Below are 15,335 nucleotides of genomic sequence, written 5' to 3' on the forward strand. Positions count from 1 at the left end.
TCGCTCTCTCTCTTTCTCTCTCTACCCTCTCTCTCTCTCTACTCTCTCTCTCTCTACCCTATCTCTCTCTACCCTATCTCTCTCTACCCTATCTCTCTCTACCCTCTCTCCCTCTACCCTCTCTCTCTTCTCTCTCTCTATCTCTCTACCCTCTTTCTCTGTCTACCCTCTTTCTCTGTCTACCCTATCTCTCTCTACCCTCTCTCTCTACCCTCTCTCTCTCTCTACTCTCTCTCTCTCTCTACCCTCTCTCTCTCTACCTTCTTTCTCTCTACCTTCTCTCTCTACCTTCTCTCTCTCTACCTTCTCTCTCTCTCTACCCTCTCTCTCTCTACCCTCTCTCTCTACCCTCTCTCTTTACCCTCTCTCTCTACCCTCTCTCTCTCTCTCTCTCTCTCTCTCTCTCTCTACCCTCTCTCTCTACCCCCTCTCTCTCTCTACCCTCTCTTTCCCACACCCTCCCCCCAGCTGTGCTGGGAGAGGTCAGAGGTCACACATTGATAAGAGAGTGGAGTCACCTTTCCAGTTCCTCCTGCCTGCTTCTCCTGAGGGTTGAGATTAACAGAACAAAGCCAAAGATCAGTTTCCAGTGGCAACCCTTCTTCCTTCTGCTCACTCACTTGTCCAGCCTTTAATGACACACCTTTATGATACACAGGGAGGTTTTTTAAACAGATGCTCCATTTGAGTGACCTGCTGAGGCTGCGTGGAGGTACTGCATACAGTATGCTTGCACCAATCCAAGCCTCTTTTAATCAAAACAAAACCATGTCGGTGAGATTGAGATAGTTCAGAGGGAGGAGGACACACGTGTTTGAAGCGGATCTGAGGAGCTCTGACCCTGTGCAGGTTCCACCTGAAACACTGTCCCTCGTCTCACTGCCCGCTCGTCAGCCTGTGAACGCCCTGCCCAGCAGCCCTCTCCCCCCACCACACCTCTGCTACTGCTCTCTGCTTTCATCAGAACCTCCAAAGCCGGATCGCTCCTAATCCCTTTTTGGGTGTTGTATGTTTTCCCATCTCTCCTGCCAAGAAGCTCTTAGTGATGCTAACTACCCAGCGTTCTCAGCTCTATTTACAATATGGAAATAAGCTGCCAAACTGGATTAGGCTTTCCTGGTTTGTTTATAGTTACCAATACACTGAAGCCTATTATTCTTTTTTTGTCTCGTCATTCAACCTCAAAAGCCCGAAAGCACCACAAACATTCCCCTTTGGCGAGCAAGAGCAGGCAGTGCCGTACTTGTGGAATCTGCGTGGTTCTGTGATGTGTTATTGTCTTGCTCCTGAGTGTGTCTTCTTCTGAAGGTTCTTAGTGCAGTGCACCTATGTGGGCCAGACCCTTTACTGAGTAGTGGATAACTGCTCGGAATAGCTTTTGAAGAAGGTACACACACAGCAGTGCGTCTCTAAACCACTGTGAGGGAGCTTAAACTGCTGCCACCCACATACTGTTCTGAATACAGATTCAGACTGTTGCACCTCTACAGTACACACACACACACACACTGCTACGGATGTTACTTAATGCTTAGAGTCCTTCATGCTGGCCTGCAAAAAAATGCCTGATGCAGCGATAATTCTTAGGTGGCAGTGACTACAGTGTGACCCACAAACGCACAAACACACACACACTCTTCTCCACCAAGTACACACACAAACAAAACACCGCGCGACACGCCATTCCTGCCTACGCCTGCAGGAAGCAGGGCAGCGTGTTGCGTAACAAGGAGCAGACGAGCTCTCTGAATGATTAACCAGCCAGGATGTGATGTCAGGAGAAGGCCGATGCAGCTGCCCACACAGCCCCCGTTAAACACCCTGCAGCCTGCAGCCTGCAGCCCGCAGCCCGCAGCCCGCCTCCGGGGGCACTAGCTTCAAACCTACACTGATAGGGTTGTTGACAACTTAGGCACTATTTCTACGTGAGCTGAGCATTGTGTTCTGCGAAGCCACACAGTCATGTGACCTGTTTCAGCTCTCTCCAACCAATCAGAATAGACCTGGCTCAACGTTCACTGCTTGGACCTTTCTGTCTCACCTAGGCCCTTCCCCTCTTCCTGTCCTGCCTGAGACACGTGTTGCTTCTCGACCTCGTTCACTCTTCTACAATCGCTAAAGCTTGTTCCACACCGCACCTTGATCACCCCTCACTTTTTTTCCCCCTTCCGTCATTCACTCCTTCTCTCCTCTCTTCCTCCTCCTCCTCCCCGCCCCCTCCTCCTCTTCAGCGCCCCCTCTCTCCCCGCCAGCTTTCAGAGCTTCCTCAGAGAGGAGGTGCTGGACTTTTTCTGTAGCCAGTGTCACAAACAAATCAGTCGTCTGGAGGACATCTCCACTCGTCTCAATTTCCTAGAGATGAATAGGTAACACCCCCCCCCCCCTGACACACCTCCTGTCCCTGTGTGTGTGTGTGTGTGTGTGTGTGTGTGTGTGTGTGTGTGTTCAGACTGCAGTGCCTTGTAGATGCAGCAAAAGCATTCATTCCCATTGTCCGTGTGTGCTGTGTTGCGATTGGTAACATGCGCCCACACACGCACGCACCTTGTGTTTACTGTGTGTGTTCTGTTGACATCTACACGGAGTGGGGTTGATGGTGTGCATTTGTTGACCAAGTCTCACACATCCCGTCACTCCCCCTCACCCTCCACCTTCCTCTCTCCCTCCACCTCCCCCTCCACCTTCCTCTCTCCCTCCACCTCACCCTCCACCTTCCTCTCTCCCTCCACCTCCACCTCCCCCTCACCCTCCACCTCCCCCTCCACCTTCCTCTCACCCTCCACCTCACCCTCCACCTTCCTCTCCCCCTCCACCTCCCCCTCACCCTCCACCTCCCCCTCCACCTTCCTCTCACCCTCCACCTCACCCTCCACCTTCCTCTCCCCCTCCACCTCCCCCTCACCCTCCACCTTCCTCTCCCCCTCCACCTCCCCCTCACCCTCCACCTTCCTCTCCCCCTTCACCTCACCCTCCACCTTCCTCTCCCCCTCCACCTCCCCCTCCACCTTCCTCTCCCCCTCCACCTTCCTCTCCACCTCCACCTTCCTCTCCCCCTCCACCTCCCCCTCCACCTCCCCCTCACCCTCCACCTTCCTCTCCACCTCCCCCTCACCCTCCACCTTCCTCTCCACCTTCCTCTTACCCTCCACCTTCCTCTCCCCCTCCACCTCACCCTCCACCTCCCTCTCCACCTTCCTCTCCCCCTCCACCTCCCCCTCACCCTCCACCTCACCCTCCACCTCCCCCTTCCTCTCCCCCTCCACCTTCCTCTCCCCCTCCACCTTCCTCTCCCCCTCCACCTCACCCTCCACCTTCCTCTCCCCCTCCACCTCCCCCTCCACCTTCCTCTCCACCTCCCCCTCCACCTTCCTCTCCCCCTCCACCTTCCTCTCCACCTCCACCTCACCCTCCACCTTCCTCTCCCCCTCCACCTCCCCCTCACCCTCCACCTTCCTCTCCACCTTCCTCTCACCATCCACCTTCCTCTCCCCCTCCTCCTCCCCCTCACCCTCCACCTTCCGCTCCACCTCCCCCTCCACCTCCCCCTCACCCTCCACCTTCCTCTCCCCCTCACCCTCCACCTTCCTCTCACCCTCCACCTCCCCCTCACCCTCCACCTTCCTCTCCCCCTCCACCTCCCCCTCACCCTCCACCTTCCTCTCACCCTCCACCTCCCCCTCACCCTCCACCTTTCTCTCCCCCTCCACCTCCACCTCACCCTCACCCTCCACCTTCCTCTCCCCCTCCACCTCCCCCTCCACCTCACCCTCACCCTCCACCTTCCTCTCCCCCTCCACCTTCCTGTCCCCCTCCCCCTCCACCTTTCTCTCCCCCTCCACCTCCACCTCACCCTCACCCTCCACCTTCCTCTCCACCTCCACCTTCCTCTCCCCCTCCACCTTCCTCTCCCCCTCCACCTCCCCATGCACATCTGTGTGTGACTTGCAGTGTTTGGCTTGGTGTTGGGACACCTCCTCAAGCTCAGGCTTCTACAAGTGTGTGTTTGTGTGTAGTGATATCAGGTCACGTTGTAGTTTTAGCACGGTGAGTTTGACAAAACCATTGTGCTTGGCTGTAGCTGTAGCAAAAGGTTTGCTCTGAGTTTCCATGGCTTGTATCTGCATGTATCAAGGGGCTGAGTGTTCATGCATACCTACATACATATTTCATCTCGCATGTCTCAGTGTCATGCTCAAGGATGCAATGTGAACCTTACAGGGAGTGAAAGTAAAAACTTATGTCAAATATGTTCTATGTAACCCTATAATTACATTTCCAGGTGGCGTAAGTGGTGTAAATTGCAGTGTGCGAGGGCTTGTGTCATGGCTTTCATTCTTCAGTTAGTTCTCCATCCTTGAGTTAAGACTAGATGTAAGATATAAGGGCGAATAAGCGCTCGTGGCAAAACAAACCTTTTAGATACACGTGATTGCACGCCTAATTCTGTGTTGGATGTGTAGCTAGTTGCCATGTTCATGAGTGTGTGTGTGTGTGTGTGTGTGTGTGGCCGTGTGGTTTGTGCCGTAAGTGTTTAAACATAGTGTAGTAAATAATTATATTGTGCTCTCTTCTGTGCTACTACAATATTTACCAGAAAGAGCTGCCTGTCTAGTCCTCTCTGCGCCTCTCACTACCAGGCTATTAGTCAGTCCGCGGCCTGGCAGCGAGAGATGTCGAGAGATAGTGTCTCTTCCCTCCATCCTTTTCCTTTTCCTGACTGGTTTCCTGTTGTTCTGTTCTCCATGCAGCACGGGGAAGAGGCTGTCCAGCAAGAAAGTAGCGAGGTGAGTCTGAGTCCTGGTGGGTTCAGGTCATCCGGAGGGGAGGGGGGGGGGGGGTCTCTCAGAGGAGCCCCGGAGGGGAAGAGGGTTGGATGATAGCAAAGATGTCTTGTCTTTATGAGAATGAGTACTGAATGAGTTTATGTGTGTGAGAAGTCATCTGTTTAAGGAAGTGTTAGCTGTAGGGTGGAGTGGTAACCTGTGTGTGTGTGTGTGTGTTGGATTAGACACTTGCTCCACAACAGCTCCATGACGCTGGACAGCATGGGAGAGCTGTCCAGAGACATACTGGATCTGGCTGACAGTGACATCACAGACAAGGTGAGCGATGATGACAGTCCCTGCCCCTCCTGTAACGGAATCGTGGTCTACAGGTCTGTAACCATACCTGCATGGTTCAAGGAAGACAAAGGGGGGAAAAAACTCAAGGATAACTCACTGAGAATGAAATGAACACTCGTAAAAGGAAATAGATGTTCATGTAACAACCTCCCACTCCCCTCCTCCTCAGGTCCTGCTGCTGGAGCGGCGCGTGGCGGAGCTGGAGCACGACTCGGAGGCCAGTGGGGAGCAGCACAGTCGTCTGCGGCAGGAGAACCTGCAGCTGGTGCACCGGGCCAACGCCCTGGAGGAGCAGCTGAAGGAGCTGGAGCTCCGCGCCGAGGAGCAGCTGCACCAGGAGGCCCGCCGCCACAAGGACGCGCTGGGCAAGCTGGAGAGAGAGAGGGGCCTGGAGCTGGAGAACCTGCAAGCCAGGTGGGTGGGGGCGTGGGTGTCTGTCAGGATGTTTGGTGTGAGGAAAGTGGTTAAGCTAGCTAAGCCGCATGATGTATGTGTACAAAGTGTACTTCCTTGACTAGTTTACAGCACATGTTTGTACAGTGCAATGTTTGTGGTTAGTAGTTGACTGTTCATTTCAGCAATATGAGGCATCGGCACTGCCCCCTGGTGGTCAGAGGTGGTGCATGTCTTACAGCAGATGAAGTCAAGCGCATGTCTCAGTTGATTGTTGAGTTGTTTGATTCTGTATGGGTATAGTGTGTGTGTGTGTGTGTAGCACACAGGATATCAGTGAATGTGAAGGTTTATGTTCTCCTGTCTCCCTGTCTCTCTTTCTCTCTGTCAGACTGCAACAGCTGGACGAGGAGAACAGCGAGCTGAGGTCCTGTGTTCCATGTCTACGGGCAAACATCGAGAGGCTGGAGGAGGTGAGCGGAGTCTCCCCCTTTCCTCCCCCCCACTCCTCCTCATCCCGCTCCTCTTCTCCCCTTTTACTCACCCTCCTTTTACATCTTCGACCTTTTACTCCTTCGTCCATCCCTCCTCCACCCTCTCTCTCCTCCCTCCCTCTCCTCCCTCCCTCTCCATCCCTCCGACTTCCTGTCTCCCCCCCGGCCACCTGTCTCAACCCTGGCTGCCTGTCTCACCCCTGGCTGCCTGTCTCACCCCCGGCTGCCTGTCTCACCCCCGGCTGCCTGTCTCACCCCCGGCTGCCTGTCTCACCCCCAGGAGAAGAGGAAGCTGCAGGACGAGGTGGAGGACGTGATGGAGAGGCTGAACGAGGAGCTGGATTCCCGCAGGAAAATGGCCGACAGGCTGAGCCACGAACGCCACCAGAACCAGAAGGAGAAGGAGTGCACCCAGGAGGTGAGGGGTCACGACCCCGGGGTCACGGCCCGAGGCCTCACCTACACCAGCAATCAAATCACGACAGACATGCGCTCGTACTAGGATTCTTCCAGTGCGAACCCGGTCTCTCTCAAGGCTGGAGACGCCACAGAAAGGGCTGTTGATGTGTGCGAGTAGTGTTTGATTTTTTCAAGCACGTGGTGTGGTAAAGTGATGTTTTGCCCCCCCCCCCAGCTGATTGAGGACCTGCGTAAGCAGCTGGAGCACCTGCAGCTGTACAAGCTGGAGGCGGAGGCCAGGAGGGGGCGTTCGCCCAGCGCCGGCCTGCAGGAGTACCAGAGCAGGACCCGCGAGGCAGAGCTGGAGCAGGAGGTCCGACGGCTCAAACAGGTGAGGTCCCCCTGCAGGGTTCCTCAAGGAGCACACAGATACTGCAGGGTTCCTTAAGGAGCACACAGATACTGCATGGTTCCTAAAGGATCACAGATACTGAAGGGTTCCTTTAGGAGCACAGATACTGCAGGGTTCCTTAAGAAGCACAGATACTGCAGGGTTCCTTAAGGAGCACAGATACTGCAGGGTTCCTTAAGGAGCACAGATACTGCAGGGTTCCTTAAGAAGCACAGATACTGCAGGGTTCCATAAGGAGCACAGATACTGCAGGGTTCCTTAAGGAGCACACAGATACTGCAGGGTTCCTTAAGGAGCACACAGATACTGCAGGGTTCCTTAAGGAGCACACAGATACTGCAGGGTTCCTTTAGAAAACACTTCTGAAGTGTTGCCATGTTGTGTTTTTGACCAGAACATCTATGAAACTATACAGGCCTCTCCACTTAAACTGGTGAGGCTTTCTGGTGTCAGAGGTTAGTGCTGTAAACTCTCTCTCCCCTAGAAAGAGAATACTGTGAATCTGTCTCTCATAGGCTGTCCTGGTTCTGGTTGTGTGTCTGACCTTTGACCCTCTGTCTCCGGCAGGACAACCGGAGCCTGAAGGACCAGAACGACGAGCTGAATGGTCAGATCATCAACCTGAGCATCCAGGGAGCCAAGAACCTGGTGACGGCCTCTTTCTCCGAGTCCCTGGCCGCTGAGATCAACTCTGTGTCCCGTGGAGAGGTGACACTCCTCTCTCTCTCTGTCTCTCTCTCTCTCTCTGTCTCTGTCTCTCTCTCCTCACTCACACTCACACACCAGGTCTCTACTGACACCCACATGGTCAACAGCCAAACACACAGGTGTCTTTCCTTGAGGGGAGAATCACAAGCAGTACACTAGGAATCAGATTAGATTTTCATGCTGTGTGATTTATTTAGAAAAGGGGGGGCAATGGAACACAGTTTCCGGTCTGGTAGGCTAGCGGTCTGGAATGACCGAGAGGTTTAAAGACGCGTCTATTTCCTCTCTATGGTTTTGCAGTTGATGGAGGCCATCCACAAACAGGAGGAGATTAACTACAGACTGCAGGACTACATCGATCGCATCATCGTGGCCATCATGGAGTCCAACCCTTCAATCTTGGAGGTCAAATAGAGGCCGTCTTGAACAGCAACTGTGGGCCTGAATCACAGGCCCTATGGACTGCAGCTCTGACAAAGGCAAAGAAAGACTAGATACTGAAACTCTGAAGGATATATATCAGATTATTTGACTAGATGGAAAATAAGCACTCATCCAACTCCAATTACCCTTGAAGAAGATTTAAAGAAGATTCAAAAAGAAGATTTATCAGCATTTTGATCACTGTTGGCGTCAATCTTAAATAAGCTATGTTTTGTTTAATGTCCGTCGGATGCTAGTGCTCCTCTGTGTGTGTGTGTGTGTTGACTGGCCAGTACAGGTTTTGGTTCTGATGACTTCCATGTAGTTTGGTAGAGGAACCAGATTGAGGTGATGTGTGTATGTGTGTTTTCAGAGTTAGTCTTACACCCCTTACAAAATCTCTTAATCCGACCTGGCTCAGATATGAAATGTATCCAACCAAATCTGTCCAAAACTCAAATTACCAGTTTTTCCAGTCCTTAAACTCACAGCAGCTGATGTTGCCTTACAGTCAGCTGTGTTCTCTAACCAACCTCGTGGTGGTTGAGGCTGTGTTACCCAGTACCAGACTGAATCGTGTTTGAACCGCCTTGAGCGTTTAAACCGCATGAAGCACTGGCTGGGAGGTGATTGGAGCCTGGCTTGCGTCTAGTTAATGGTGTCCTGTTTGCAGTGTGTCTCACCTATATAACTTGGAGTCTCTTCCCAGTGTGTCCTGAGGGAAGGTGGAGAGGAGAGGAGGAGAGAAGGAGGGGAGAAGAGGAGGGGAGAGGAAGGGAGGGGATGCCCTAAGGTTTCATGTATGCAAGTTATTTTTTGTGTGTTTCATTTGTGCTTTGAGTTTTGAAAATTGGTTGGTGAGTACAGAAGGGGTTAAACATGCTTGTTTCATTCTTGTGAGCCTTACTGGTCTCTAATGAAACTGGGTTTGTTTATTATTTGCTGCATCTCCATTTAGTTTTTGCAATGAAACAGAGTTGCTATGGTTCAGCTGGGCTGAAGACTTCAATTCCAATCACTCCCTCCAGATGTACTTCAAAACTGACATGGAGGGGAGAAAGTACTTGGAAATTGTAATTCTACCTGGTATTAACACTGACATACTGTACAGTAGATGTAATTCATTCTAACAACAGTGCTTTATATACACTACAGACATAGATTGGAGGTGTCTTGCCTGTGCCGTAGTATTCTCTTGCTGAGTAAAAGGAAGAAGGAGCCAGCTAATCCGACATTGTACGTTATCATTCATTTTCATTGGATAAGTGACTGACTTTCAATGAAAAAGAAATGTTTTGACATGCTGTATGAAGTAAGTAATGAAAAGGGTTGTACTTTGCACTCAACATTTATTTTTATTTTATTATTAAGACGAGAAATGTCTCGCATGTTTGTCAAAAAAAAAACTGTTAGTTGTCAAGAGATGAAATACAAAACTCAAGTAAACTATTTAGGATAAGTCCCAAATCAAGAATTCTGGATTTTAAAAAACAATGACTTCTTGTGTCTAAGGGGAATTTCAAAGAGATTAGCTTTCTTCCTTTTCACTTAACAGCTTGTTTGGTCTGAATGAGCATTGCAAAAACACTTTAGATTTAGCAATAACACAGAACAGTGGACTTTGAGGAAGGACTGGCATCTAAACTGACAAACTCTGACTGACTCATTGAACCTCTCTCTAAACCAGAGACCAGTACATCTCTCCAATAGCGCACACTGGGACAAACTGGACATGTACGGATGGATTTGACCCTTCACCTCCTCAGTGGCTGTAAAGTTCAGACAGATGAACTTGCACTTTGTTCCTGAACAGCATGGCATCCTGCATCAAACACAGCTGTGCTACAAGGATGGGAACCCCCACCTTCTACACCTACAGACTTGCTGCATCACTGCTCCTCTTACTTCGGAACTCCATGGATAACGGCCTTGGATGTAAATGAATTGTAAAGTTGTTTTTTTTTCTATCCTTGTAGATTCTAGGTATTTTTATAGTCTGGGGAAAGAAAAAATCTTTTTTTTTTTTTTTTTTTTTTTTTTTTTGTGTTCTGCTGAGGAAGGTATCCTTTCTCCAGTGAGGGGTGGCCTGTATATCGCTCCAGCATGTGGCGTGTACGTGTCAGATTCTCACGTGTTTGAATCAACATGCAGATATTTATTCACTGTCTCACAGAACTCACACTTGTAGAAATAGCTAACAATTCCATTGGCTTCTGCCCTAAAGATGAGATTTTGAAAAGGGAAGTTCACATTCCTGGATTGAACGGGAATTCTCTTTGAGGGAAGACTAATTTGATTACTGTATGGAATATATAATCAAGGTCATGATTTTATGCATTCAAATTGGATTAATTAATTGAATTCACGAGCATTGACATGCCTCTGCATTAAGTATAATCGATTCAAAATGTCTGCCTTTTCTGTTAAGGTCATAGCATTTCTGCCTTACTCTGATAGTGTGGGTGTTGTGGTGATCTCTACATGGGCCTGGTTATTTCCTCCCTCACAGACCAAAACAACTAATACTTTTACATCCTTGAATATCACAGTTTTGATCAATATGAGCAGTGTAGCTGTCCTGTTAGTGAGGCAACGTAAATAACATGTCTGGTATGTTCCAGTCTATCTGGCCCAGCAGATACAGGACCTCAACCAATTTTTTTCCCATCAGCCATTGGTGCGTTAGGAGCAGGAAACCATTGAAACATCTATACTGTACTTTCATCTGGCCACTGCAACAGATACTTACAGTTTCCCCCCCAAGTTTGTCTTTGTCAGACAGCGAGTATGAAATCTGATTACTGGCTGTCAGGTTCGACCAAAATCCAGTCCAGACATTCCCTAGCAGGGTTCAATGGTATTCTCGAAATGCACTTTAACAAGTTCCAATTTCATTTTGACCCCTTGCTTTCAAAATGACCAAAGACTTAATGTTTTGACTTTGAACAGACCATTTACCTACAGCTCTCAGTCTCTCCTGTTTTGCCTAAATTTTATATCTTCATCACAGAAACGTATTCCTACCCTTGCAGTTGACCGAGTCGGACTCTGCCCTGAAAATACTGGCCTGCTAGTCTTATCACTGTGCCTCTGTCTTGTAAACAGCCTCCTACTAACCTGAGGAGTCCTGGGAAAGCGCTGACTAATGGGAGCTGTCGGTCTGTTAAATTATAATTATAATAACTGAAATGTGTAAATATAAATTGTCTTTTGTGAACTTTTGCTCTCAAACTAGCTTCCGATGTCCAAAGAGAGTTTGCTTAAGGCACACACATCACTACTGGAGTAGTGCATGGCTTGCCATTTAAATGACACAATGGGAAGGAAAAAGAGAACATTATGAAAACTTAAATTGTAAACTGAAGTTTATTCTTATTCAGAAGGATAATGTATAAATTATAATAACAGTATTGTTTACTGCTGTACATTTTTTTTTTTTTTTTGAAGATCCCCTGAAAGATGTAATCCTAATCGTTATTGGGGAATTATAATTTCAAGTCATTGTAAAAAAGGTAAAAGAAAACAGTGAAGTATGATTAGAAAAATAAAACTGAAATAAAATGATCCAGTGTATGATGCCTTGTTATGTTGGATGCTTGTCTAAAGATGTTCTAGTAACCATGGCAAAAATATTGGTTTCCATGGATAAAGAATGCAGTATTCTTTGAGATACTTTTGTCATAGAAAATATTATTTTCATTCTTTACTTTCAGAATTAGGCAGTTTTCATAGGTTTGGAAGTCTTTTCTATTTTCAAGATAAATTAAGTATCTAATCTCACCATATTTATACTTCAGATGAATCATGAATGCAACAAGTCTGGACTTAAAAGGTAAGTTACAGGCATATAACTAGTACTTTAAACACTTGTTTTCCATTTCAAATAAGTCAGTGTCAACAACTGCATATTCGTGAACCTTTATTTTTGATAGGATACTAGAATTGACAGATAAAAAGAAAATGCTATGTATTGAGTTATTTGTGTTGATGAAAGGATTCAAGCTTTTCCCTTCTGTCCCATATTCAATTCAGAGGACTCCTGTTCCTCTTCATCTTCCACCTCACAAAGGCGTGGGCACCCTGTCCTGCCCAAGAGCGTCTTTACCTCCAACAATCACAACGTTTACCCCTACTACCAGTCCCCAATCTTCAGGTTCCCTCCATCTCCAACCAAACAGTGCCACCTGCAGGCCGGGAATATGTACTACCACAGCCCTGAAATGACCTCTTTCCACTGGGAAATGTACAGTCCTGTCCATAGGTACACTGACCATCAGTATGTCAGCCTCCACCATCCGTCCTCTGGTCTACACAACCGTACCCTACCCAACCAGACGATGCTATTGACACCTGTGGTGACTATGCCACAGCCACCCACCATAGACAGGCGGGTATTGGAAGAAGAGGGCCCTGTATGCCAGCTGATGGTGGCTATGGCGGTGGCAGGTATACCCATTGTCCCTGTGCCAGGGGTGGGCTTGGGTAGTGTGCTGGCAACAGCGAAATGTTTCAAAAGATTGCATCCAGGGATCGATGCAGTGTGGGATGCTGAGATGGATGAGATATCAGGATCGTTGGTAGAATTGCAGTGAATCGACTTAAAAAATACTGCCAGTCAATACTTCGATGAGTAGTAGAAGTACAGAAAGATTTTGCACTGAGCATATTTATCAATAACAAACTTTACTTACTGGAGCTGTAACCGTATGTGTAGTCATTTTTCTCACTCCATATTTACAGTTCGTACATATACATTTAATGTTTATGAATTTTCCTTTGAATAAAATGAAACTGAAAAACATTAAATTGTTTAAATATATAATTGAATTCCTTATGTCGTCAAAACACTTGAATATCTGTCCAGTCCCGGTGTTGCAACGAAAGCTGTGACCCATCAGAAACTGACCGCAGAGGGCACTGCTACGCATCGTCTGCCCGTGCATGGTAGACAAGGGAAAGCGAAGAAGAGCGTCTACGCAAACGGCGCAAACATTAATACATTACATCCACGGGTGCAAGCTTTATGATTATTCGCGGTTTGTTATTGCTTATTGCTCCTAAAGGCCCCGTCACACCATAACGTTCTGGTCGACGTTCTCTGAACGTTCTAATCGTTCAATTTCGAGCGTTCTAGGGCGAGGTGGACACATCTGGCGTGTGACTAACGCATGACTAGCGTGGGACTGACGCATGACTAGCGTGGGACTGACGCATGAGGAGAGTGTAACAGCCATAGACAATAAAGAAGATGATAAATGCTGAAAGTAAGAAGAATGCAAAGTATCTTTTAGAGTGAAAGACAGCACGAAGAAGAGTCCATCCGAGGTGTTCCACTCCCTGAAGACCCTAATGAGGACCTTCCAACCATGGAAGCGAGAGGGAAGAAGCAGAGGAAGGACTGCAGGATCCAGGACAGGGCAGTGGAGGATAGTCTGGTAGAGTTTTTCCGCGATAACGAACTTCTGTGGAACTCCCAGAAAATTGATTACAGGAACAAGGCCAAGAGGCAACGAATCCTGGAGACCAAGGCCACAGAGCTGGGGATTGGAGTGGACCATCTGTGGACCTGGTTCAAGTCCCTCAGGGACATGTACACGAGGCAAGTATTTATGTTTAAAATTATGAAAATGGTTCAAATAATTGCCACAACTTTAATAATAATGGAATTTATATACTTACCATATACTTATATACTTACCATATACTCATATACTTACCATATACTTATATACTTACCATATACTCATATACTTACCATATACTTACCGTATGCTTATAATATCTACCAGGTTGGACAAGAAGAAGAGTGGGCAGGGCAAGCAAGAGTTGACAGAGAGGGAGTCTTGGATAAAATCCAAATTTAGCTTTTTCCACTGTGCTGTCAACCACCGCTCGAAGCCCGTCCGGAGTGTAAGTATTGATGTGGATATTGACCTAATCATATAATTATACTACAATATGGAATAATAAGTGAAAAACAAATGTATGTAAAATTGTTTATCGTCATGTTTCCAAGCATGTTGTGTTTACCTGTGTCATTCCGTGTCTTTTCCAGTTGAAAGCGATTAAAGTCGAAACTCACGGGGACCTGGATGAGGCTGAGCGGGCAGCGGCGGAGGAGAGGGTTGATGTTGACGAGTTTGCTCAGACCGTCCCCGTCTTAGAACATCCACCCGCCCCAGCCCTGTCGGTGTCGTCCGACATGGAGACCCTCAAGAGGTTCAAGGCCAAGGAGAGCGGGGAGATGCTGACGATGCTGCGTGAGCAATTCCCGTCTCCCGAGCCAGTCACCGAGAGGACCACCTACGCCGCCTACGTCAAAAGTGTACTGCTGGGACTGAGTGTTAAGGACTTTCGCCGGGCCCGGAAGGGCATCAACAAAGTCCTGAGGCCCTTCTGCGAGTCGGATTCATCTGACGACGACATTGAGGACCGGTCCAATAGACCCCCCTCCAGACAGCCCTCAATTCCATCGTTATGAGCTTAATTATTACCATTACTTTCCATCATAACTAGAATTGGTGCGTTAGCCACGCCAACGCGTGGTATATCCCGTGGTATTGCCTCATTACTGAAATTGACCAATTGTTGGCACGAAAGTTGTAAACGAAATGCTGGTAAGCATATTAGCCATCTCAGGCATAGTAACGTATGTTTATCTGAAGTAAATAAAATATATTAAGGGACATTTTCTCTGAAATTTTTCTGAACATATTTCTTTGTCACTGCATGCACAAGTTATATTTATAATAATCTACCTAAAACTTTACATTAACCTTACACTACATTTAAAACTTTAAAGAATCATATTCTACTGTAAAGAAAAGAAAGAACAACATGTTTAATGGACCAGCATGTTGGGTAAATTGTTAGAATATGTGACCCCACTGACTGCCGTCAGAAATGGTGACCTCTGTGGTAATGGCCCTATGATTACTCTAATTCGGAAACAATGGCTCCAAATTAGTGTTAAATTGATTAAATAACTACCCCAAACCATCTTTCGAAGTATTAATACATTTGGGAATTAGTTATGGTGGGAACACACATTCTTACAAAATCGTTTTAATTTTTGGTGGGTCACACATTCTGACGGCCGTCAGAAATGGTGACCTATGTGGTAATGGCTCTATGATGACTCTAAATCGGAAAAAAATGGCTCCAGATTAGTGTTAAATTGATTAAATAACTACCCCAAACCATCTTTCGAAGTATTAATACATTTGGGAATTAGTTAAGGTGGGAACACACATTCTTACAAAATCGTTTTAATTTTTGGGTGGGTCACACATTCTGACAGCCGTCAGAAATGGTGACCTATGTGGTAATGGCTCTATGATGACTCTAAATCTTAAAACATTTCTCCAGATGAGTGTTAATTGT

The 15,335-nt window shown here is 47.7% G+C and overlaps 2 protein-coding genes across 5 annotated transcripts in view; both read left to right on the plus strand.

The window, feature by feature from the left end:
* Positions 1 to 11,516, plus strand: part of rab11fip3 (RAB11 family interacting protein 3 (class II)) — a 33,055-nt gene extending 21,539 nt beyond the window's left edge. For all 4 annotated transcript variants that reach the window (XM_084670247.1, XM_084670248.1, XM_084670249.1 and 1 more), the window contains 8 exons: positions 4,749 to 4,784; positions 5,009 to 5,102; positions 5,293 to 5,537; positions 5,908 to 5,989; positions 6,291 to 6,428; positions 6,645 to 6,800; positions 7,389 to 7,529; positions 7,830 to 11,516. In XM_084670247.1, the coding sequence (XP_084526373.1) occupies positions 4,749 to 4,784; positions 5,009 to 5,102; positions 5,293 to 5,537; positions 5,908 to 5,989; positions 6,291 to 6,428; positions 6,645 to 6,800; positions 7,389 to 7,529; positions 7,830 to 7,943 (1,006 nt within the window). In that variant the 3' untranslated portion in view covers positions 7,944 to 11,516. The remainder of the gene's footprint in view (positions 1 to 4,748; positions 4,785 to 5,008; positions 5,103 to 5,292; positions 5,538 to 5,907; positions 5,990 to 6,290; positions 6,429 to 6,644; positions 6,801 to 7,388; positions 7,530 to 7,829) is intronic.
* A 1,396-nt stretch (positions 11,517 to 12,912) lies between these two features.
* Positions 12,913 to 14,652, plus strand: LOC146259473 (uncharacterized). The gene is made up of 3 exons (XM_084670759.1): positions 12,913 to 13,551; positions 13,742 to 13,862; positions 14,008 to 14,652. Exons 1-3 carry the CDS (start codon positions 13,319 to 13,321, stop codon positions 14,431 to 14,433), a joined length of 780 nt encoding a protein of 259 aa, XP_084526885.1. The 5' UTR covers positions 12,913 to 13,318; the 3' UTR covers positions 14,434 to 14,652.
* The last annotated feature ends 683 nt before the right edge of the window (positions 14,653 to 15,335 follow it).

This window comes from Hypomesus nipponensis, chromosome 13 (assembly GCF_054491055.1).
Source record: "Hypomesus nipponensis isolate SF chromosome 13, ASM5449105v1, whole genome shotgun sequence".
NCBI classification, from domain to species: Eukaryota; Metazoa; Chordata; class Actinopteri; order Osmeriformes; family Osmeridae; genus Hypomesus; species Hypomesus nipponensis.